Below are 26,052 nucleotides of genomic sequence, written 5' to 3'. Positions count from 1 at the left end.
ATTTTACAGCTTTAAAATAGATATAAGATGCTCGGAGGGAAAAGAAATTCGCAAAACAAGGTGCAATTATACACCCAAGCTAAAAAATAATGGCCCGCCGGCGTTTATTTATACTTCTAATCTTGTGATGCGCGTTATTTACTGATAACTGATTACTGCTGTATAGATGACGTAGATAGCGTAGTGGGACAATTCATGTTTATAAACAAATAAATATTTGTTTAGTGAAATGTTTAAATTTCAAACGACCGTTTCAACTCATATAATTAGTATTTATATTTAACATAGGGGTCACGATCCGAGAATGGTAAGCTATCAATACTCTACCCTCACAGGTGCTATGAGTTATAACCAAACACGATAAAATGTCACATAGCTACCTATTAGAACTATGGAGACCTACTTATAGTAATAAATAAGTTTTAATAGTAAACCGCATATACAAGTTTATCTCTTAACCTCTTATTTTTGGTTAATGGTAAAAGTTTATTGATAGGTTTTACCTACCACGAACCCAAGCACAAAAGTGCGTGTGAACGTCTAAGGAGTGGGAGATATTGTTATATTTATTTCATAAAATGTTGTGTTAGGAGTAATTTATTTCACGCAGTTATCAATTATTAACAATTGATTTATTTTTAGTGCACTATCAATGTGGTATTTACACGATAAGTTTTATAAAGATAACATTATGTTATATTCCATTCAATGATATGCGAAATTCGAATGTGATAATTCGTGATAAGTGTATTATGTAGGTAGTATGTACACATACAATATTTGACTTCGTAATTTTAAACTACATATAAATATAATATGATATATATACATGCTGTAGTGAGTTCATTTTGTCAGAATGTGGATAAGAATGTGGTGGGATTAAAATCATCGATTGTCGAGTTCGGCAGTGGCCTATTAAAACTAACCAGTGAGGTGAGTGAGGTGATACCCCTGTATTCCATAAAACGACATTAAGTGTCCGAGATTTTATTCAAGAAAAAAGGCCATCGCAAATGAACCACATATTTAAAAATCCAAATCGTCTATAGCCCGAAAATAAATTTTTATTACTCATGCGGGATAAGAAGTATCTTAGTACTCGCTCTTGCGGTTGAAAATGAGCTGTTTGCCCATTTTAAAATGACGCGTGAGTTTTTTCTTAAATGAAACTGTTATATCAGTGCGACAAGTTTACTTGGCGCACGCACGTAACAGCACTTATCGTACTTGTTGTACAGTGAACTTATCGCACTTGTTGCTCAATATACTATTAGGGACCTGACCAGCCAGAAGTGATTAAGTGATGACCTACGTAATGCGAAAAATCGTACTTAAATTAGTAGAGGCACAGTCGTTTCAGAAAAAGGTAAAAACCTATTGCAGTCATATGCAACCTCTAATGACATATGCATCATATGAAAATAACAGGCAACCGATTTAAAAAAACAAATACATACGTAGTTTGTTATAATCTTTGCAGGATCGCGTCTATAAAAGCTCCCTGATTTCTTACCTCACCCGGACGTGCGAGTAGTCTCCGCCTACGAACTTAGGGGCTTACAGACTAAATTAGCTCGTATCATCCCATTACTCCTAATGTCCGCGTCGACTTATAACCATTGACGATTCTTCAATTTCTTTGAGCCCTAGGCTTCAAACGCTGGCATAGCTTCCGCGCACGCATCACCACTCTAAGTTTAGCTTTATATTCAGTCCGAAAAGTAATAAAAACGTTGGCGTTCGAAACTTATAGAATAACATGCGAATGAGATCGATATTATTAATGAATATCTAGCTAGGCGTAGATAATTAATATAACACTTAGGGAGATATTCATTTAACTTGACCAGGTCACCGATTCTTTGTGGCAGTGACATCGTAACTACACGTATGTACGCACGGAATTTATTTTGCGTGACGGTACATTTAAAACCTTGTCATAATCGCTTCATTTTCATTGCTTAGCTTATTGGACCTTTTACCAACCAATCTCTGATTATGTGACATGTGCATACTATAATTCGTTATAAAATAAAGGAAACGGAGCGTAGTCCTCACTGACTACCGATTGACATCAAATGCTGGACATAGGTATTTTGTAAGGCTTGTATCCAGCGGCTCCCCGCGACTCGTTTGGTGTCGTCTGGCCACCTCGTTAGCGGTCGGACAACGGGGCGCTTATCGCTCCGAGATCGCCATTTTAATACCTTGGGACCCCAACGTCCATCGGCTCTCCGAGCTGTGGGCCCCGCCCATTGCCACTTCAGTTTCATGACTCATTGAGCTATGTCGGTAACGGATCCCCTCATTTCTGATTTGATACGTAGAGATAGGTACTCTTAACATAGCTCTTTCTATCGCGCGTTGAGGGACTTTGAGCCTTCTTCTTGGGGCCATAGTTAACGAAAATGTTTTAGGCAACACGCACTGTTCGAAGATTGTGCGAACTATGTCCATTCGTTATGAAAACTCCGTTTAACTAGTCTGAATAAAGTATTTTAAAATACTCTAACACATAGTTTTTTTTACTTAAATTAGATACAGGCAGACATTTTCACCTGACTGGCCTCAAAGGGTCCATTAAAGGGTCCATGGTAAATGGCCGTTGTTTATTGAATGATTTACAGTATAAGCCATTAAATAATAAGAAACGTATATTATAACCTAAGAAGCTTACCCACTAAGGTAATTTGTTTTTATTTGTTGTGACAGTATTCCTATGTTCTAATAAAAACAAAGGTTCACTCATGGCATGGCACTCATAACGCACGCTACCTATTGTTTATTTTTATTAGTTATTACGTAGCCGTTGGGCTAAAAAAGCTCCAGCCTTTAGCCCAACTTTCAGGCTCAACATGTGTTGCCATACTCGTGAGTGATAAGAATATTTGTTTTTAGTATAATTTATCCAGAGCTTCTCTAAAATATTAAAATAGCATTATAAGGATTTTATATTAAAATTTCCCATCTGAGAGTTGATTTGTATAACGTTGTTGTGTATAATTATGTAATATGGGCTAGCCTCTTAATATAGTTAACCAACTAATCTATAATGTGCTATGGTACGTATTATCCGGTTATTTCGCGAATTGTGAAAAGGCGACTTTTAGCAAGATACTGTTTTATAAAGCGCTTATGCAATGATTAAATTAGTTACGCGATTAATGCTCTTCTGAAGATAATTGTGGTATCTATTTTGGTTTCGAAATGTTCCAATGTTATGATAATTATAGCAGTATCGTATGGATGTTATTTTGACAGTGGTTACACTATCAAAATGCGAATCTTCAGAAATTAAAGTAACATAAACCATCTCAAACAGCTATCATATCCTTTATACGCCATAGTCATCGTCTGGAGCCCCTCTGCCACCGCTATAAGCAATAACGTTAGCAAAATGTCTCCGTTAAGATCAGACAGCAAAATTGAAAATACTTCACCTGACAGCAATAATTGCTCTCGAGACAATATTCGTATGAACCAAACCCCATAATCTAAAATTTAATTTCAATAAATTGCTTTCACTCTTCTAAAATTTAATTTCCTTGTCCTAGATGAAATCTTGTATGCAACTGTACGTAAACAACTTTCATTACATAACAGTTGCACAAATACCTATTCTAATAGTACTAAAAATGCATTAGAATGAGTGAAAATGAATGTACGACGAAGTGGGTGCTCTGGCGTTGACCTTTAAATAACATCTTTAAGCCTCTTCTCGGTTGTACGTACCATTTGCTTAAACACAATGGCTCGAACATTTTGTTTTAAACAAAGCACAACTAATTTCCTATGATTAGTATCCGGATATGATTCGTAATCCTCAGGTTCACGTGTATTAAACGTATATGTCAAAAAAAGGTTTACCTGGTATAGTAGGATTAATTACCGGAACTTACTAAGGGATACGATCTTATCTGTATCTAGGTACAAAGCCGCTGTGAAGCACCATATCGGCAGCAAGGCCTTTCAGCATCAACAATGTTGCAGAGGTTTGCTCTTTACTTCATGAAAGACTTGGGTAGTGAGATGTACTTGTACATCATAATTCTCACTACCTTGTCTTTCATGCGGATCGAGCATGTATCTACGAAGTTCTTCGCATCGTATCAAGATCAATTCAAGAACCTTCCGAAGAAGAAATTTCGAAACATTAATGGCTATTATAATCGAAACTTAAACGTAGATAATAGAGATTTATTCTTCTCGGAATTCGTAGCCTATATTAAGCTAGTTCTATAAAGTAATTCGTACGCTTTAAACACACTTCTTATAGATTGCTGAGTATTCTCAAGGCGATTCGCTATTTTATGACACCACGTTTTGTACGTTGGTTGGCATAGTTAATAGAGGCCTTATTTAAAATTATTTTATACAAACAACGCAAATGTATATATTCAATTTAATTTAGGGAAAGCTTGTAGATCTTTTTGAAAATGGTTTTTTCATTCCTTTCAAAAGGGAATAGTCTAAAAACTAAGCAATAAATTTGACGCATTGAAAGATAAGACAGAAACCGTCTGAAATAAATTTACTATGCTCTGGTAGCAAAGCGGTGTTTATGCATTTAACTATTATTCAATTGGAAACTTGAAAACGGTTTAGGAAATATTTTAAACGTAACATGTTGTGGGATTTGTTTAAGTTTTAGGAATTATACTGAATGTGTGACGTCACAAAAAAAAACAAACAAAACAGCGCGGCAATGTAAAGTTCATTTGGCAAGACCGACATATTATACGTATTAATTATATTTAGACGTTTAAACGCGATGTCTTGTAATAAGCAATTGCGGCGCAAAAAATAAATATTTAACAATGTAAATATTATTTAATACAATTAATATTATAACCTACCTAGTACACGATTTTATAAACACAGAGCTTTATTCTGCAAACATTTGTATGTTTCTATTATAAATCACGCCTGAATTCAGGAGCACTAACAAATTAGCTGGTTTGCATTCGTATCGTTGTGTCGAGTACCGATTGACTAACGTCAGAGTAAAAAAGATATAGTAGTAACCTCGTAGTAAATTAGACCTAAAATGGAGAACCAAAAGCAAAAATTGCTACTAGCTAGCTCCTCCTTAGGCTATGATTCTTGCATACAAATATTGAGTTTTATAAATTGTTCTATTTTCTGTAAACCGAGCGACAACATTAAACTGCGAAATTCTAACAGGAGTACTAATGTGGGTACCACCAGACAGTGGTGTGCACTTCATTCATGCACAAAAGCTCTGCCTACCCTAAAACTTTTGTATAACTCATTAATGCGAAGGATTGTTACATTTTATAGCATCCTCCTTCTTTACGCAAAACCCTGCATAAAAAACTCCTGTGCCAGGTCAGAAACTCTGTGCACGCCACTGCCACCAGATAACTCGAATTGCTGTAAATCTTGTTTTTGCTAATTTTATTTCGTATAAGAGTGGCCAATTATAGCACTACATTCTGGTTTTTATTTTTTAAACGTACCGCCTATAGCGTTAGCTCTAAAGGTGATGAATTAAAGTTTTAACCAAACAATATAAGTTTTACTCCGATTTTACGGTGTTTCCATACTCGACTTGCATTACTGCAAACACATAAATGTTCTATTAAAGGTAGGTACACGCCGGCATAGCACGATTTTTGCCCCAAAGGTAGACTGGGCTGTATTTTTTTTTTAATAAAAAAATCCTTAAATCGACGTCTGATCTACAGTTATGACCGTTCACCCCTTCGAAAAATAAAGATACAACGGCCAGCCATCCCAGTCTAACTCCTGTATAATGTATGGTCTCAATCGTTTGTGTGGATGCAAATTTTGAGAACGGTAGAATTATGGTAATATCCTACAAACCTTTGTAAAACCTTTGAAATTGAAGACTCCATTTTGTCTTAACGAAAGTTGGGCCAAAGCAATCAATGTTGTTTACTTTTTTGACAATTAGATGTTCGATGTGCGAGCCCTGCTAGCACCCTTAGAGCCTTAGGTAATTTTCCATATATTTCAAAGAAGCTGATGACCGTATATCACAGTTTATCACAAATACCGCGGTTACTCTCAGTGGCGTGCACTTCATACATGCACAAAAGAACTGCTTAGCCTATTTTTTTTGTAAAACTGATAAAGGGGAAGGATTTTTCAATTTCATGCCATCTTCCTTCTTTATGCATACCCTGGTCAGAAACCCTGTGCTCTCCGTCCTTTCAAGTAAAATCTATACCGAAATCACGTTAATTTGTTGCTTAGTTAGGGCGAGAGGACAAATAAAAAAGAAACACACTTTCGCATTTATAAGATTAGTAAGGTTAACACGGGGTTTAATTAAAGCATTGCGTCGTTGCAACGCAGGTTTGACTGTGTGCAATGCGATGTAAAATAATGAAAATAATTGTAAAACATTGTGATTTTCATTATTACTATAACGTATTAATATTTGGTTAATAGCTATGATATAAAATGTAGATCAAAAAAATAGAATTCTAATTCGGCAAATATTGCTTACAATTTTGTTCTACTTAAATTTACAGTATAAAAGTTATTTCAGTTTAGTTTGAGATTCGAATAGGTGCAACACAATAGGCACCTGTTTATCATACTGAAAACCTTTATTTTCCATATTCTTTTTCATTTATAGCGTCTAATAAATTCATTTAAAAAATTACCAATTAAACTAAGTAATAAGTGCGGATATCGAATAAGAAGTAGTATGCAAAAGTTTATCTTAACTTACTATTCGATTGCAAGTAAGCAGTAGTCTTTCTAAACTGTCTTCCAACTATCTGAGTCTCTTCACTTGAATGACTGTAAGCTGGTGCAAGTTATATCTACGAATTAAACTGGCGCAGTTGCCTTAACTAGTGCAAACTTACTGATTAGAAATCCCAGTTGAATCTCACAGTGCATTTATAGAAAGTTTCGCAGCGGTGCCAATTGTTGTCAACTAATCTTAAACAAACTAAACTCAACTGTCAGAACCTGTTCTTTCCTACAGGAAATGAATGGCACTATAAGAACTCCCAGTTTTTGTTTATTCAAGATATATATGGGCAATTACTTAGCCTCACTATTCATTTTTGATGTTGCAATAAAGTCAAATGCATAAACACGTGCGCTATTAGATGTGGTATAAAATCTTTTGTATTAATAGAATTTATAATGAAATGTCATGTCAGTGTCAGTAACACACGTGTGCACGTCTTCGTAATAATGTATATCTCCAATCCACTTTTCAGGGCAATTGTGTAAAAAGAAATGGTCATTTCATAGCTAACGTATAAATAACTAAATCGAATTGTGTCTGGGGTTCATACTTTATGACTTGGATCGTAAACTATGACAGTGAGCACTAGATTACTTAGCCTGAATATAGATCACGTTTATTAACATTAAAAGTTTTTAATTTGGTAAGAATAAATTATTTGGGTAAAATAAATTACTATTTTTATGATATTAAACCCATTTCAAATTTGCCAAGGTAAGATATATTTCTAATGTAGGAAGGAGGCACAAGTTTACCAACTTTAAAGAGTATCACTTGTTCACTTGCCTCGAGTTGAAAAAATGATTGCAGTTTCAAGTAACGTCTATTTAAATTTTCTTAATAAAACAAAGGAATAATCCAACTCTTAACTAATTTTAGTGCCTTCACATCACATACATGTGAGTGTAGTTGCATGTGAACGTTTGTGTGAATTATTTACCTACCCTTATTTGACCTTAACTGTAAAACAGCTAACTTTATGGTTGTCACGGAGTATTTTTTTATGAAACTTTGAGGAGTAATTTCTCTGAAATAACCTATTATAATCCCAGGCCAAATTGTAACAGTAAAAAGTGAACGAGATGATTTAATAATCTTATGATAACTAGGGTTACTCTAACTTATGGTTACTAAGGTTATTAATATATACCCCAGAGTTATAACTCTGGGGTATATATTAATCCTACTATAGGATTACTATAGTAATCCTATTCCAACTAGCTTTGTACAGTGATCCATGAACACCCTTACACAATCGCCCTACAAATGCATCACAAGTCACGATGCCTACCTTGTGAATACAGTTTTAAAAAATAGGAAAATTATATCTTGTGTATTCCATGTTTTGTAACTTACCGGTCTTATAAAGTAAATAACGTTTACACTAGTTTTTAGTGTTAAGTATGTATGAGAATTAAAACTTAAAATTGTAAAATAATAATTTAATCAATTTATGTTACTCTTCTTCTAGCCTTTTCCCACGTCATTAGGTCGGCATTCGGCAACACATGTATTCTTCAACTCTGAAGACATAATTATAGACAATTTTGAAGGTTGAACCGACACCTCTGTTCATAGGAGTAAGGTTGTAATCCAAGTTTAATCGAAAAGTCTGTCAGTCTCCCTGGGCATCCCGTATGGTATAATTTGGGATCTGTTGGGAGAAGTTGCTCTTCACATCAGACTTATCATAATAATTAGGTTGCCTTATCGGCTGTGGTAATCTAAGGTCTGAAAAAAAATCCTTGATGTTGAATGACTCATACCCAGTGGCGTGCACTTGGTTTCTTACCAGGGTATGCATACAGCACTAAATTACATAAAACGGTAAAAATTCTCCTCCTATACCAGTTATATATAAATTTTTATGGTATGCAATGCTTTCGTGCTTGTATGAAGTGCACGTCACTGCTCATACCTACTGAAAGTTTTGTTGTTGTATATTGGACATTTCATTCATAAAAAAGTGTAAAAAACCTTAAAATATAAATCGAAAATATCAATAACAATAAAATAAGAAAATATAATACCAAAATCCAAGAAATTATCAATATTCTTTGTCTTGTATTTTTTACATTTTTATAAATATTTTTTAAACTTACTAAACCCTTTAAAGGTAGCAAAAAGATACTTTAAGACCGGTGAGAATTTTCTGCGCCGTCTTTCGCTATGGCATGCAAATATGTTAAACTGCACGTGTAATATATTTTGTGACGTAAAATTTTACACCGTATCGTTTACGGATTGATTATTGCCAGCTTTTAGAATATATGAAATATAATTCATTACAATTTATCTAGGATATTTCTATACATTATAGTATGGAATATAATTATTATAAATCAAGAAGCACGCGACGCTGTATGCTACACAATATAATTATTACGTCACAGGATATAGCTATGAGTTGAAATTACATTGTCGACGGCAATAAATTACTTAGTTTCTGGTAGATAAAAAATCTATAACTCTCCATGTATTTAATGCAGTATCGGTTTTTAACTTTTCTATTTTATTATTGCTTATTATAAGAGTAATTAATAATTTAAGTCGTTAATTTATTATTGCTACTTAAAATAAATTATAATAAAACCATTGCTACTAAAATAAATTAAAATAAAACCATTATTGAATTGTGGGCTTTCTACATACATCTTCATCTTGCGTTGTCTTTATTAAAACTGACGCGGTTTAACAGTTGAAGATGCAAGATCGAGAAGCAAATTCATCTATTTTTATATCTTTATTTATATAGAACAACACGAATTACAAGTTAAAAAATAAAAATTACCTACTCATTCAGACAATAAATGACCCTTTAACGGATCATAGGCATCATTATGGCATGTTGAATTCCAGCTTACCTGAGTAATCGCTTGGATTTAGCATTACTTCACTTTAAAAATACGCTGCTCATGAAATTATTGGCACTCTGAAACGAGCAAGCCTCTCTCGCCGTATATTTTGGAATCGCAGTCGCAGATGTATTTCTAAGCTCACTGCTAATATAGATCAGGTTTGTATAAAAAGTTTAAGTCAAACTATATGTTTGACAAAAAAAAAATACTCTGACTTTATTTTCTTTACGCTTAAAATATTACGTTTCGCCCTTGTGAGCTTGTGCGGAATGTTTTGACTGGATAAAGTAGATTACGTGTTCATGGTCATTAGGAACTATTGTAATAATTGCCAGAATTATAAGCCAAAATAATAAATATTTTGATTTTACTAAAACAAAAACATTAAGTGCAACATTTTCAAGGATTATAAATAAAAATATTATGGTCAAGAAAAAAACTATTTTACCATTTTAGCTAGGTTAGGGGTAGAAGAAAGATTAAATAATCTAGAAGAAAGAATGTAAAGAAGAAGGTTGAAAGAATGTAAAGGAGGTGGAAAGAGATCACATAACAAACATACTCGTAGCTAGATGTGGGTACAAAAAAGGCGGTTAAGTAGGTAAACCATATAGTAGTTATATTTGTATGAAGAAACCAAACCTTGATATATAGAAAAGATACACATGCTATTAAATTTATACCTAAACCAACCTATAACTTGATAAGTGTCAGATATTTTAGTAAATTGATTAGTATTTTTGCAAATGAGCTAATAAATGTCATTTAATTAATGAATTTCTTCAGAAACTAATTCACAACGAATATACATGACAATTGACAATGTGACTCGGGCAGCGCAAATATATCTCCTGGTGTCTTATTAATTATCACCAATTAATTTACCTATTTCCGCATTTAAGAACTAATATTATTTTATTATGTTTGTGCAGGTAAGAGTTATGTCGCTTAAAACGGACGCTGCAGTGATAACTTTGTTATTAGTCGTGCAGATTTCTTGCCTTAAAAAATTATATCTAGGTATTATATCTACTCAGGTCCTTAGATTATGAAAAATATTATGCTTTAGAGTAATTAATACCAAACGATTGTTTGATGAATCTCAATCAATCTCAGTAACCGCATACGACTTATTTTAGGCCTTACTCGCAAACTAACAACCTAAATCGGTCTAATCCGAAGATCTGAGATTAAATTTGGTAGTGCTATATCATTTCCTTCTCTCCCCTGTAGATAAACACAGCTCGTAACTTTATTAAACAATCTGATGTTTTTGTATTAGATTGATTACTAACCTCGGGCATAAGGCTTATATTATTCACGTCACAGTTCACTAAGGTAAAATGCATTCAGTCAATTAAGCTAAAAGTATAATCTAGTCTACCGCCGATCCGAGAGCCATCCAAATAAGTAGTTGATATTGCATTTTTGCTACCCTGCGTCCGCGTTCAGTTGGGGAGGCTTTCTAATTAATTGCGTCAATCATCATTATTCTCGGCTTATTTATATGCCCTTATGCAGGGGCATATTAACTAGCCGAGACAGGTACAGGTATCCTTTCTCGCTAATGTATAGTGCTCTTAACTTTATTAGATAATAGTCAGAAACGATATTTTAAAATGTTCATCGAGGCAATGGGATGGGCAATGCAAATTTCCTATCTCCTAGATTAAGACAACCAAAACACTACAAATAAAGGTTGTTTGAGGAAAGGAAGGAATAGGTAATTACTATTTTTTATTTTAGGATGAAACCTTAGTATTTAATACAGCCTACTGAAAGTTTAGCTTCTTTACGTAAAAGACTTAAAATCGTTAACTTCGTTTTTAAGTTTATCAATTAAATACAAAAAAAAATCCTTTATCTTTATAAAATCTATATTGAGTACGCAAGTAAAATTTAAACTTAGGTACGTCATTTTATCGAAACGGCGCGGCGTAACATGATTATTTACCTATACTAAAATTGTAAGGGTGAAATGTTGTTTAGATGAGTGTATGGTTTGTAACCGACAGCGCTTTAACGAGCAAACTGCACGGATACCTATATTAAATCTTGGATTAAAACATAGATACCCTTCATCCCGGTAAAATGTTTCGCCTGTGGTGGAAACTAGACTGCGCATCAATTGAAACCTGCAAATACACCTCGAATTGGAAATTACGTAGCAGCTTTGAATGGATACCATTTTGCACGTCAGTAACCTATTATATGAAATTGTCCGAATTCGTAACAGCTATCAGCTATTTACCTACTTCAGTAATACTGCTAATAATAAGAGTATTTGGTCGTTTAGTAATATTTGTCTGTGCATTAAGTAGTACTGACTGAGGTTTGGCTAATGGCTCTGGAATGATATCATGCGTAATCTCATGCGTAATCTCATGGAGCCTGACTGATTTTGCGATTAAGTGGGTTTATAATCTTACCCTTTGAACCAAACGGTAGATTCCACAAACAAAAGCATTCCCAACGAGGGTTGCAGACGATCGATCCTAAAAAAAATGTCAATACAAGTCTGACTTCAATTTTGAAGAAGACATGTTATACTGACACACAAGGGGTAAAGGACATAAGAAGGATTATTGAAATGCGAAATGCGAATTAATTGTAGATTTTATTTATTTTTACAGGATAATGTCATGTAGGAGGTTCCTATTTCAGTTATTAGATACTAGTTGATAGACCGCGACTTCATTTAGAAGTTCTGATTTCGCCTGAGAATTAAAAGGGGTTTATTTTCACATTTTCCTCCGCAAATTGTAACGGTTGGATGGCAGCTTTTGTCCAACTTATCATTAGCTTTTTTTTGACAGTTTTTGTTTTAACAATTTTTTTAAGTGCTAACGTGATTTTCCGAGTTATATTACAGTACAGTTTTATCAAAATCCATTCAATAGTCCTTGTCTAAAAGAGTAACAATCCATACATCCTCACAAACTTTCACATTTATAATATAAATAAGAAAATACAGCTTTTTACACTTGTTATTCGTCGCTTTGAAAATACAGAGTCCGGCCCCTGACATATAATTATATTGCTAGCGACGCGACGCGACGCGGGGTAAAGGAATAAGGGTTTACACCCTCCCACCATTGTAGACGTCGCGCGTCGCTTGAAAGCTCGCATCAGTCTGTGAAACGCGCTCGACCGGGCCGGTTGTCAACGCGAAGCAATAAACTCTTCGATTTCATAACTAATAATTTATTAGCCTTTTGAAATAATTGCTTAGCTAGTTTCGATATATCTTAATTAGCTTCAACTACAAAAAATGTGACAAGTCATTCTTATCGATTACTGGTATTTAGAAAGATTTTAATTTAATAAAGAAACTTTTTTTAAATTTGATTTTGAGGTGGTTTGTTTAAAATTAGAACGCCGTTCGTATTACTTTTGTATTTGAAATTTGAATTTATGTTTCTTCTTAATTCTATTTTATACAAATCATTTTGGTGAGCACTTTTGAGTTTAGCTTTTTATCTAGGGATGTTAAAATACGATTTAACTAACTTTTTGTCATTAGAATGGCTATTTGTTTAAACACATATATTTTATTTACACAAAAACGTACGCGCGTGTATTAACTTTTTAAGTGTTGATATCTTTAATAAATTACTATATTGTTAAAAATATATTAAAACAAAAAAGATTACATGAAAACATGCAAAAACCGGCTCGGCAACAAGGTGGAGATCAAACTATATACCTAAACATTTTATGTAAATTTATCTTGCCATGGGGAAGGTGTATTCAAAGTTAAATGGATGCATTGTTTGGAGATAGAATAATCGGCTATAGACTTGGCTCAATAGATCTTCTGTTTGAAAAAGAAAAAGGATAGGTAGGTACCTATACATTTTTTCAAAAGTGATTTTGGTAGGTACTTATATATAGAAAAACAATGGCATTTTTAGGTTTTTACAATGTTCGATCGTAATAATATTTCAAACCACGGATAAAGAAATAATGTACTTTGTAATGTGAGACAGGCGATCGAAAGAAGCACCTAGGTACGCCATTTCAGTATTTTTGAAACTAAGCCAGTTATATTAATTGAAAGTTTATTTCCACAAAGCGCACAAAGATTTATGAAGCTACTTTAAAATTCCGATGTGAACGCCTTACTTTCAAATTAGTCCCAATTCCCCACACAATCCCATTCGCTAACTGCGCACCTACTACGCACAGGTTTAAATACAAAACATCGTAAAAATTATGTTCTATAAAATGCAGGATGACTTTACTCCGTTTAATAAATCTTAATATATATAAATCTCCTGTCACGATGTTTGTCCGCGATGGACTCCTAAACTACTTAACCGATTTTAAATTAAATTGGCACACCGTGAGCAGTCTGGTCCAACTTAAGAGATGGGATTACTTAGATCTTTAATTATAGTCGCAATTTTATTTTATTGCAAATAAATTGTCCATAATTAATTGACAGTCACAATTATCTGTCAACTCCAAAAGATTCTAACAGATGTCGATACTTTTCAACTGGATTGAGTAAGTAATCAATAGATGGCACTGCTATAGTAAACCGACAAACGTGTCATATAAGCTAGCTATTTTTTATTATATTATATATATTATAATTATAAATGTCAATGTAAGTTTGTTTGTTACGCTTTCACGCAAAAACTACTTAACCGATCCTCATGAAACTTTGTACACATATTCTTGGAAGTGTGAGAAGTAATATAGGATACTTTTTATCCCGACATTTAGCCCAGTTCCTTTGGGAGAGGGGATGAGTGTTTGCCGATTTTACACCATAACTCCGACAAATTATAAGCGATTTAAATAATTATTTTAGTACTATAGAGGTTATAATACGTGTTAAATTTTGCCATTTGCAAACTGTGGGTGGAGATAGAGGACAGAACTCTTCAGCGCAAACATCAAACGTAGACGAAGTCGCGGGCAACAGCTAGTGTATTACAAGTTTATTACTTCGATTAATGATTACCCTTAGTAGTAAAATGAATAAAAGAATTGATTGGGCGATTATTGTAGAAATTGTCCACACAGTATCGCTTCGTTTTGAGGGTCATAATTAATCAAAGGTTTTCTTATATTTTAAAACATTTTATTTAAACTGTTACCTGAAATGTATGTACCTTTTCTATCTTATTTTATTATCAAATAACTCCAAAACCCTGTTTTCGGGTTAACGGGTAAATGAGCACCAATTTTCGGATGAAAACTTACCTGAAATGTTAACGAAAACCACTCTTATTAAAATATTTTTTATATAAATCGAATTATGTATTACAGCCTTCTAACGGCGGATTATCCTTATTTGGTGATCATTTATTCATTTTGACAATCACAATTCTATTTTGTTACAATATGTCTTTTGTTTAACTTTGGATAACTTATTTTGCAGCATTTAATTGGTGGAGCTTTCTTTGCATATTTTATACTGTGAATTTTATTTTGTTACACTTTCCTATGTTCAATTTCAGATGCTTCAATGTTTCAATAATGAATGCGGCCTTGCCATCAAAGTCGGTTTGTCATAGATCATAATGAACCTATCACAGCCAGCTTTGATGAGCACGGCTACATGTCTATCATCAGTTGCCAACGGAACTACGCATCTGAACTTCTACGCTTGCTTGTACTGAAAATACCTCGCGTTCTCGGGCCTAGCCTGTCAAAGCGGCATGTGACATGTTTTCAGTTTTCATATCACAGCCACTTTGATGTGGTCGGTTTACTGAGACCATCTTATTGATACACTTAACGAAGATTTCCGGGGCTCAGGTCCGTGGCCCTATCGTAAAAATAGTTGTGCAATGGTCGTCTTTCATATCACAGCCATTTTTGACGAGTTGGGCTGCGTGCCGTATGTTACAGCGATTAAAAATTCGCACGTTGAATCGACGTCGAGTGCCGCTCACAAAGTGGTTGTGTTATGTTAAATATCCATATCACAGCCAGCTTTGATGAGCGACAATCGGCGACCTAGCGTCAGTTGAAGAAGGCGTCGGCAGCGACAGTTCAAGAAAGTTTTGGCAACGGCAATTGAAAAATGGGGCAGCACCAGCGATTGAACAAGGAGCAATTAGGGAGCCGATAAAGTGGTTGTGACGTGTATGTATCCTCATATCACAGCCAGCTTTGTTGACTTCATTGTTGGTTCCAATCATAGTTCAAGTTTTATGTTTAGCTGTTTATGCTCTTCTCATGTACCTATATTACTGAATTTTAGTGACTATATATTCTTTTGTGTGTATTTTAGTTTATAGGTATGTTTTAGAATGTTTACCATTATGTATACAAAATATGTTAGTTATATCATCTATTTACAACTACTATTAATACCTACTTTTACTATTTATACATACTTCAGTATGTAACGCACTTTATATTATCCACCACATATGAAGAAAAGCTCATACATGATAAGGCTTGAGTAACATTGCAGAAATATATACTCGTGTACACTAATTTATGTTAAATTATTGAAACGTGTATTTTAATCTTTCTGTCATTATTTATTCATTCTTAATCATACATTTGTAATGTTGTGCAGTTAGTATGCTTTCTTCACTCATAAAAAAGCGAACGGGAGGCTCACGGTACATGCTGCTCCGGTGCCATATGACGTATTTTAAAAAATATCTCATTTGAAGAGTTTTGACTGCATGCTCTCAGTACGTAGTTGAATGCATCGGAGCCATATGCATCGTATTTTGAACTCAAAAAATTGTACAAAAGCCGAGTAATTAATATTTTTATTTTTAAATTTCAGATAATATCAGCCAATCCATGGGAGTCTCACAGCGAAGATGAAGCTACACTAAAATATGGAAACTTAAACCGCATCAGATGATTAATTGATGTTTATTCTAACAACTTAACCCCTAATACCGGTCACGGCAGCGTTCTAGTAGTGTTTACGCACAGATCTGCCCGTAGCAGTCACATGCACAAAGTGTTAAACCTGTAGGGTAGGATAAGCAGGCATATGCCTCGCTGTATGGTCCCTCCATTAAGTTTTTGGTGTGGTAATAAAAAAGTATATCCTTCAATAGTTTCCGAAAAAATCTAATTAGATATTTTGTTTTAAGACTACGCTTATACATAATACGCTTTCACAAACACTAAATCTAAAATATTTATTGGGGGAACAGCTTTTCAGGAGCGATCAAACAATGAAATTTACTTTGTACATAGGTAGGTACCTAGGTACTTACTCGTTATTCAGTGTACCAGGTGGTAGTAGTTTTCTTTATCTACCGCATACATATAGACAGCAATAATAATATGAAGTTGAGTGCAAATTAGAAGCATATTAGATTTTTGATTTTAAGGCTGCGAAAAACTGTAGTTATAATGCATTGGGTAGAACGCCATCTACCAGAAAACGACTGAACTATTACATGAATTCTTGTGGTTCATCTCTGGGATCAAAGTGAGTAGGGTTTGTTTCGAATCCTTTGTTAGGTAGAGCAGTTATGCCTTTATAGATGGCGTGGTTAGAAGTGAAAGTTTCCAAGTAAACAAAACCTCAGACTGTCGTTGACTGAATTCATAAAATTGCTCAACGACGTTAATCCGATTTTAGATGAACACTAAATTATATGATTCTAAACGCCATACAAATTTGGCAGAGGATCGTAACGCCCCTGTTCCGTTGGTTTACATTAAAAATTACACTGGTGGCTAGTAACGTGGTGCATATGTATCTATTGATGAGAAAGCTAACTTCCGCAATTAAGCAATTAAGATCCATCAATCAACGAGGACGTTTTCTATTAGAATAATATGAAACTTTTAAAGTTAGCATAACTCAGGTCTGTTTTTGTAACGGCCGAACTAACCTTATTTATATCTAAAAAAAATCTTTCTTTTACCATGGGATTTTTGATACGAAAATACTTTTATTAATTCTACTTTATATCGCAGGAAACGGGGCATCAGGGTCTGCGTGGAAGGAAAACCGTGTATATGGGCGTTAGACGTGGCACACGTCAGATGCTAATTTCGCAGCTGAGGTCCTGTCAAAGGACACTAGTGAGAATACCAGAAAAGAGCAATAGAAATGGAAACAAGAACGATAACTTGGAAGGTAAACCTCCTCGTGATGATTAAAATGGATACACCTTCATCGACTAATCAAAAAAAAATTATAATAGCGAGAAGAAAACTGATAAACATTACAGAAGATAGGAAAATTATAGAAGGATAGAGAAAGTAAGGAGCAACGTCGAGGGTCGGGCTAATGTTAAGATCATATTCAATGAATGTACCTATACGTAATATTTTTAAGTTTCATTTACTCTGTGTATTTTAACAGCAGTCGGAAACAATGTCTGTAATTTATTAAAATAATATTGTATATGGATGATTCCTGCTAAATGTATTTCGGAAATTTTAAATTTTAATTAAGCTTTAATTTGTTTATAAAAGAGAAAGTGTGTATGTTCCGTATAGGCTCCAAAACGGCTGGACCGATTTTAATGAAACTATCAGAGAATCTTCGAATTGACCTGGCGAGTAATACTGTAAAGTTTGGTGACGATTGGAGCACTCCTATTTTTGAACTGTCAAACTGTCAAATACAGCTTTTATTTACTATGATGATATTCTATTGTTGGGTGTACATGGGTGTAGATAATGATCTTCACCCGCTCGAGAAGAGAATAGAGGAGAATAAATACGGAGAGAAATAAATTATTTTAATATATTATGAGACTTAAATTAAAAATTTAATGATGTAAGTTTATTGTTTAAATAAAATACAGCAATTTTCAGCCCGGCGAAGCGGGCTGGGTACGCTAGTAGTTTCTAAAGGAAGCTATAAAATTTTGTTTGTAGTTTTGTATAGGTTTCCTTCTACTACGATAGGGGTTCGCTTAGTAGAGTTTTTTTGTAACTGCTCGTCTTGCGAAATATTACAGTCATCTTTACTTCTGCTGCAAAGCAGCATTGTGGTTATACATATACGCCTTAGGTTGCTAGACATGGCGCGGCACGTTACGGGGCAGTTGCATATCCTCTGTTTCTTGGTAATCGTTTTTAACTTTTTTTTTCACCATCAGTTGGGCCCATGAGCTTGATTATTCACAAAATAAAAACAAAAAAAAATTTAGTAGGTACGTCTACTATTTCATCAGCAAAAGTTTAGTTATGCTGCATAACAGATATTCTGAGTTTTACCTTCTGAAAAATGACATAAAGGATAAAAAGCGGAGGTATAAATTAGCGAGTAACTAGTTTTAACTGACGCTGAGACAATATGGTGCAACAAATAGAATACCCGGCTGTTACTATTACTCACTATCACTAACAAAATTATAAATCTATGTATTGAAGCTTCATACGTCTGTAAGTTTAATAAAGAGTTTATAAATTAGATTTTTGTTTTTATGTATATCTTTCCATTACTCCTATAATGTTATCATGGAATAGCTTCGACTCAGTACCTAAAGATTACCTACAATTTCAACTTTTAAGTTTTAACGATAACCTACTACTAATAGGTTAGGTTTCCGTTAAAACTAAAAGCTATGCCCGTTTTCACTAACGACGAAAAACAATGCTTAAATAAGTACGGCGGATTGGCGCAGTGGGCAGCGACCATGCTTTGCGAGTCCTAGGCCGTGGGTTCGATTCCCACAACTGGAAAATGTTTGTGTGATGAACATGAATAATTTAAGTGTCTGGGTGTTAATCTATAAAAAAAAATGAAAAAAAAAAAATGAAAAATGATTTATTTGTTATCTAAATTTCATTACAAAACAATAGGCTAAGACCTCCATTTAAGTTTGGAAAAAAACTGTATTTGGAGGTCTCGCTCTTTCCGATATAAAGTTTACACATATACTAATAACATGACTTAACCAATTTATTACATTTTTTAATTTTATACTTTTTTTTTGTTTAGAATTTTTCAAAATCAATCATGCAAGCATGCAAATGTGTGAGTGTGTGTGTGAAAGTGTTTGAGTGTGTGTGTGTGTGTTTATGTGTGTGCTATGCTGTATCTATATTTTAAAAGTCATCATCATTATGAACCCACTCGTCCCACTAGAGGGTTCGTCTCAGAATGAGAAGGGTCTACCACGCTGGCCATGTGCGGATTGGTAGACTTCGCACGCCCTTGAGAACGTTATGGAAAACTCCGGCAGAAAGAAAGGCAACCATGCAGGTTTCCTTACAATGTTTTCCTTTACCGTTTAAATCAATTGATATTTCAATCGCTTAGATTTTATAAGTATTTGTATACAGTTCATTCAGTTATCTGATGTAATACAAGGTACGCTTACTTTGGGGTTAGATCGCGATGTGTGTATTGTCTTCGGCTTTGGCTAGTTACCAACCTAACATGAAAGACGTGCCGCTATGCGATTTAGCGTTTCATAAAAGTCCAGTCCAATCCATCTAAGGATATTCCTTGTCATAGATCTACCAATAGTTATCACCTAAGAGTTGATGAAACGTTTTTTCTATGGAAATCGCCTCATTCATTACGAATAACTAAAGTCTTGCACCAAAACCGTTCACCTTTTTAGCAAAAATGAGGTAACGTGACTTTGATGGATGATTGGCGTAGTGGGCAGCGATCTTATTTTCTTCGTAAGGGCTGTGGGTTCGATTCCCACAACTGGAAAATATTTGTGTGATGAACATGAACGTTTTCCAGTGTTTGAGTGTTTATTTGTATATTATAAGTATTTAAATGTATATTATTCATAAAATTATTCATCAGTCATCTTAGTACCCATAACACAAGCTACGCTTACTTTGGGGCTAGAAGGTGATGGGTGTATTTATATTTATTTATTTATCTAAATAAATATAATACAAAAACATTATGATGCTATTATTAAAGCTGTGGCGCTCGATTGCACGGTTTGCACTAAGGTCTATAAGTCGAGTTAACCGATTCAATGCGGATGGCTCCGCAGAGGCGCCATGTGTATCTTTTGTGTATGGCGGGTGGCGCCCGAGAGGAGCCAAAATGTTTTCCTGTAAAACTCCGCTAAAAAAGCTTTATTCAGAGGCTAGCCCTAAATGAAAGTTTCCTTATTTGTCACGTAGATTACGATACTAGTATTAGTTTCAAGATATAGCGTGAAAAAAGACATTTCAGATGTTGTAAACCTTTTCAATAGAAACAATAATTATGAAAGGTAACTTTTGTGCATGGCGGGTGGCACCCCAGAGGAGCCAATATTTGAAACCAAAAAACTGACTAATTTAAATTTATCAATAGTACATATTTCAGTGTTCTAAAAATATTAGTGTCTTTATTTATCACGTAGATCCTTTCCAGAGAAATCGCTTTAAGGTGTAGCGTGATTTCACACTCTTCGGGGATGGTAAACCATTTTAAGCGTTATTTAAATGTTATTTAATATTAAGGGTTACAAACGAATAGCACTAATCATGACAGTTAAATATTTAAAAAATATCTGTTTTCACTTTTTTTGCTTTGTGGATATGCTCTTTTGCAAGTTTATGGTAATAACTAGGTAGTTTCTCGAAGTATGTCCAAATTTAACCGGACTAGTAATTGCATTCCTTAGGTATCAAGACAATGTACTTAGTTTATTTTTGGTGAGAAACAACAACAAAAACGATTCTCAGAAAAGCACTATCTTTTGTTGTTATGCTATGCAGTCATATCAAAGATGTTTTAAAGATTTTTAAGCTTTTTATTGCCCTACTGCTTATTGTTAATATGCCGTGCCGACCGACCCTTTTTATTGATGGGCTAGGGAAAGATGTTATTTAACTAAAAACAAAAGAAGTCGGTGCCATAAATCACTTAACAAGGTTTCTCACGCGCAAATTACTTAACTATCGATGATGTTTTTTCGTTTACTTCTGTTTTGCTATTTATGGTGATCAGACGTAAGCACGTTGTGACCGTTTAATGCTCGCTTCTGAAGTCTCTTAGTTTGCCTTTTAACAACTGTGGACTGTGTATCTGGACTTCGAGATTTTGCTTCAGTGACTACCCCGGCTAGTAATTTGGACTCTGTTTTGATTCTTGACTTTACAAGGTGAGTTTTTTTAACAATGTTCTTTTTTTCTTTTCTAGTCTTTTCAATCATTGAAATTTAACATGAGCTTTTTGAAATTTAACATGAGGGACAGAGTGATTCCATGTTAGAGGAAAACCTAGATAGGGCATGTAGCACAGGTCTCGTGCTACAACTTTTGTAGGAACACTCATATGCCAAAATAAATCAGTCTTGAGTTATTGAACATTTTATGGTTTTTGGAAAAAATCCCATTTCGTGACCAGTGTTCAGAACTAAAAAAAATACAAAATTTTCTAAATTGTTCGTTTATTATTCTGTCTTTAACTACACAATGTTAAGTAAGAGGTAAAACACTTAAAATTCTACGTTAAGCGGAAAGATAGGTACCCTATGTAAGGTGTTCTCTTGAAACAAATGAACAGACAAACACCCCCAGACTCATACATAGACACACAAACACCACATACACACACATAAGCGCTTAAATACATAACATTCGACGAAACAGATAAACACTTACACTCATACACACTCACATGTACAAACACTGTGTGAGTGTGTATGTGTGTGTGCTTGTGTATGACAGTGAATGTGAGAATGTATATCTGTGTGAGAGAGTGTGTGTGTGTTTGTGTGTGTGTTCGTCTGTGTTACAACACCTTTATAACGTATAAAATAAAGTGTGTTGACTGCTAGATAACTTATTCTACTATTTTTTTCAGTTGCTAACCAAAATGGCTACTCCTCCATCCCCTGAACCTGGCCCGTCAAATTGGGATCTCATATCTATGGAGTTATCCGGAATGATGTCTCCCAGCCATATAAACTTATCAGACATGCCATGCATTGATGCTATTATAAGTGATGCAGAATTGTATGGGATTTTGGCACAGGATGTGGATAACTTTCTGGAAGATTTGGTAAATGAAAACACAGAAGATGAAGAAGCCGTTTGTGCTGAAGATCAGTTAGAACAGGACGTTGAAAATACAACTGAGGAAGCCCCTACTACCGATTGGTTCAATGGAAACCCCTCGAATATGGCCGAGATTCCTTTTACGGGCACACCTGGTTTATTACCGCCTCATAACATGAGTGGAAAAACACCGATAGATTTTTTCTTTTTATTTTTCAATAGTCGTATCATTGATTTAATTTTAAACTGTACAAACCAGTGCGGCAATGAATTGAAGATTGCAGCACGCACCGCACAAGCTCGTTTTACAAAATGGAAGGAGATAAGTCTTGAGGAGTTCACGGTATTTATTGGCATAATTTTATTTATGGGTACCGTGAAAGTTAATAGAATGGCCGAATATTGGTCTCGACATTATTTAATGCGCCTAAGCCCACATTCATTTATGGCTAGGGACAGGTTTTATTTAATATTAAGAGCATTAAATGTCCAAGAGGCCGGAAAGTATTTTTAAAGTAAAGTCGTTAATAGATATGTTCAACGAAACAATGTCCACAACTTATTACCCATCCAATAATGTTGCAATAGATGAATCCTTGATTTTGTGGAAAGGACGTCTTTCTTTCCGCCAGTATTTAAAAGGGAAAGTCCATCGTTATGGAATTAAATTATATATGTTAGCTGACATGAATGGCCTAGTAATAAAAATTCATTTATATGCTGGTTCTGGGGATCAATTGGTAGGTGGAAAAAATCATGTAAAAAAAGTAGTAATGTTGTTAATAGAAAAATATTTAAATAAAGGCCATTCACTTTATATTGATAATTATTATAGCAGCGTTGGTTTAGCAGAGGAGCTTTTAGATAAAAACACGTACGTAACAGGTACACTACGAGCAAAGCGCGCTGGTAATCCCACTTTAATTAATATAAAATTAAACACCGGTGAATCTTGTATTGTTCACAATTCCAAAAAAATTGTTGTTACCAAATGGCAGGATAAACGCGAAGTGCTGCTTTTGAGCTCGCAGCATAAAAGCATTTACAAAGGGACTAATAGTCGCCGAATACGCACTATAAAGTATAAGCCTGATGTACTAATTCAGTACAATAAATACATGAGAGCAATTGATAGGCACGACCAGCTTTTAAGTTATTATTCCTGCAAACACAAAACCTTACGTTGGTATAAAAAAGTTATAATCCATTTAATCCAAATATGTTTGGTGAATAGCTTTCTTTTATATCGAGAAATAAGCAAATCGAATATAGAATTATATGATTTTAGAAAAAGTGTATTAGAAAATTTATTAAAGCCACCAACCGTGCCACAACGATCCCTTGTTGAAAGAAAAATACATTTACCTAGTACTTTTACTAAGAGTGGTGGAAGGACAATGAGAAAGCGATGCAGAGTATGCTATAGCAAAACTAAAAAAAGAAACTTGGTTATGTATGGTTGTTCTGATTGCCCAGAATTCCCAGGGTTATGTCTCACCCCATGCTTCCGAGAATATCATAAATATTAACAAATGTATTAGAAATTTTTAATATTTATGATATTTTTAGCTTGCAGGTATTTCATGATTTCAATTAATACACACACTATATGTTATAATTTGTTTAATTGAAGATTTTTAAATACTTATAACAAACAATTCTCATTAGTAATTACTAAATCAGTCTTTTTAATGATTATAGTAAAAATCTACCTTATAAATAAGTACAATTATGTAATATTATTGCACAATGTTAATAAATAAACCTTAATATTATGTAAAACCGATGCTTTTCATTTAACTCGCCTCTCTCTCTTCATCTAAAACTCTTTTCATTTAAAACTTATGGTTTATTAATAAAATTATTTTTTTAGCGTTTCTATAATTTTTTGCATTATAATATATCTCTCATTAATACTAAAACGTAGTAACTCGTTAGATACGAATTTCCCAAAATATTTACAGGCGTGAATATCCACGACGGTTGTACTCGTAAATTGTTCTTTATCTTCTACCATTATATTTTCAGTAAACGTTGAAATATCTTTGGTGGATATTTCTGTGTACGTTGCACAATCTTTCGTAGGTTTTTTTGTACCTTCCGCCGCAGAATTTATTTCATCTTCATTTTCTTGACCAGGTTCCCAGTCATCATAAGTCTGGGAATTTTGTTCTAAATAAGCCTGTTCGACAAACTCGTAGTCAGTGTCACATTGCGTTTCCAGTTGTGATTCTGGGATATATTTTCTTTTTTTTGGTAATTCTAGAACAAAAAAGAATATATGTTTATATCAAGCAAAAAAAAAACTTGCTGTGAGCATTACGACGAATTTTTCTGTAACTACTTTTTGTTTAAAATAAAAAGTGCGTAAACTGAATTGTAAATCTTTTAAATTTATGTAAATAAATGTAATTAAATAAAAAATCTATCATGAATTTAAATTTTGTCGACAGACTAGAAAAGAAATAAGTATAGTTTTATAAATTCAATGAAAACTACAAAAAGGTTTACAACACCTTACATAAATGAGTCACTTACCTTCCATTTCCATTAATACACGTAGATAATCACTTTTTTATACACTAAACGAACAATAAAACCGCTTACGTTCGATTTTGGTTGGCGACTAAACTTACAGCAAGTGGAAACAACAAAAAAAGCGATACATTACAATACATGGCGGAAGGCGCCTTAGGGGAGCCATCAAAGTGCCTGGCGTTGGGCGCCCCAGAGGAGCCACGAAACATTTGTTCGTAGCCAGGCATGAAAGTTTGTCAAATAGTCCACCGCATTGAATCGGTTAAAGTTTCAGTCTGTGTCGCGGTTCCAAACTTTAATAATACCTAAAACATTACGTTATGAGTACTACCTTTACTTAAGGTATTATAAACATGATGAGCTTGCATGTATCAATGTCTCGTTATCTTAGGTATTACCAGCCCTATTGGAAATCATTGCTTTAAGGCGCTACCTAGCATACTCCGAAAAGCTCCTGTCGAAAGCTGGGAGTCCCTGGAACTGGAAAAGTACCTCTATAAATATAATAATAATACAATTATATTTATATAGTATTATTTATATAGTAGTAGTAAATATAATATAATTCTTAGGAAATAGCTTGTCCTCTTCTTTGAATATTTAAGCGCCATCTAGTTAAAACCGGCAATACTTCTAAGCAAAGTCATCCCTCAGCGGTAGAACTTCCCAAGTAGAGTAGATGGCGTGGATTCCTAAGTACGTCGCATCACAGCCGGAGTTCCCCAAGGCAGCTGTTTGTCACCAAGTAGGTACGCAGATGACTTTCCAGACACCGTGACCGCCTTCGTAACGGTGAAGAGGACCCTTCCCTTTCGTCTTTATACGCGTACTTTGCCAAACCAGACTTTCAGAGTGGCTACATAACTGGAGGTTGGTCTTGAATGTTGATAAAAGACCTGCTATCCTGAACGTTGTACAGGCCGGTTTGCCAGTAAAAGCTCCGAGGTCAGAATGTAGACTGGAAGACCCCAATTTGGT

General features: G+C 34.3%; 1 protein-coding gene and 1 long non-coding RNA gene across 2 annotated transcripts; one reads left to right on the top strand and one right to left on the bottom strand.

The window, feature by feature from the left end:
- Window positions 1–20,513: 20,513 nt before the first annotated feature.
- LOC120636138 lies at window positions 20,514–22,702 on the top strand. The gene is made up of 2 exons (XR_005659349.1): window positions 20,514–21,638; window positions 22,343–22,702. It is a non-coding gene; the product is annotated as an uncharacterized LOC120636138 (long non-coding RNA).
- Window positions 22,703–24,144: 1,442 nt separating this feature from the next.
- Window positions 24,145–25,341, bottom strand: LOC120636137. The gene is made up of 2 exons (XM_039907451.1): window positions 25,075–25,341; window positions 24,145–24,798 (listed from the first exon to the last, which is right to left on the bottom strand). Exons 1-2 carry the CDS (start codon window positions 25,085–25,087, stop codon window positions 24,398–24,400), a joined length of 414 nt encoding a protein of 137 aa, XP_039763385.1. The 5' UTR covers window positions 25,088–25,341; the 3' UTR covers window positions 24,145–24,397.
- Between the last annotated feature and the right edge of the window lie 711 nt (window positions 25,342–26,052).

This window comes from Pararge aegeria, chromosome Z (assembly GCF_905163445.1).
Source record: "Pararge aegeria chromosome Z, ilParAegt1.1, whole genome shotgun sequence".
In the NCBI taxonomy this organism is placed as follows: domain Eukaryota; kingdom Metazoa; phylum Arthropoda; class Insecta; order Lepidoptera; family Nymphalidae; genus Pararge; species Pararge aegeria.
The sequence above is the reverse complement of the archived record's forward strand: the minus strand, read 5'-3'. Positions and strand labels throughout refer to the sequence as shown.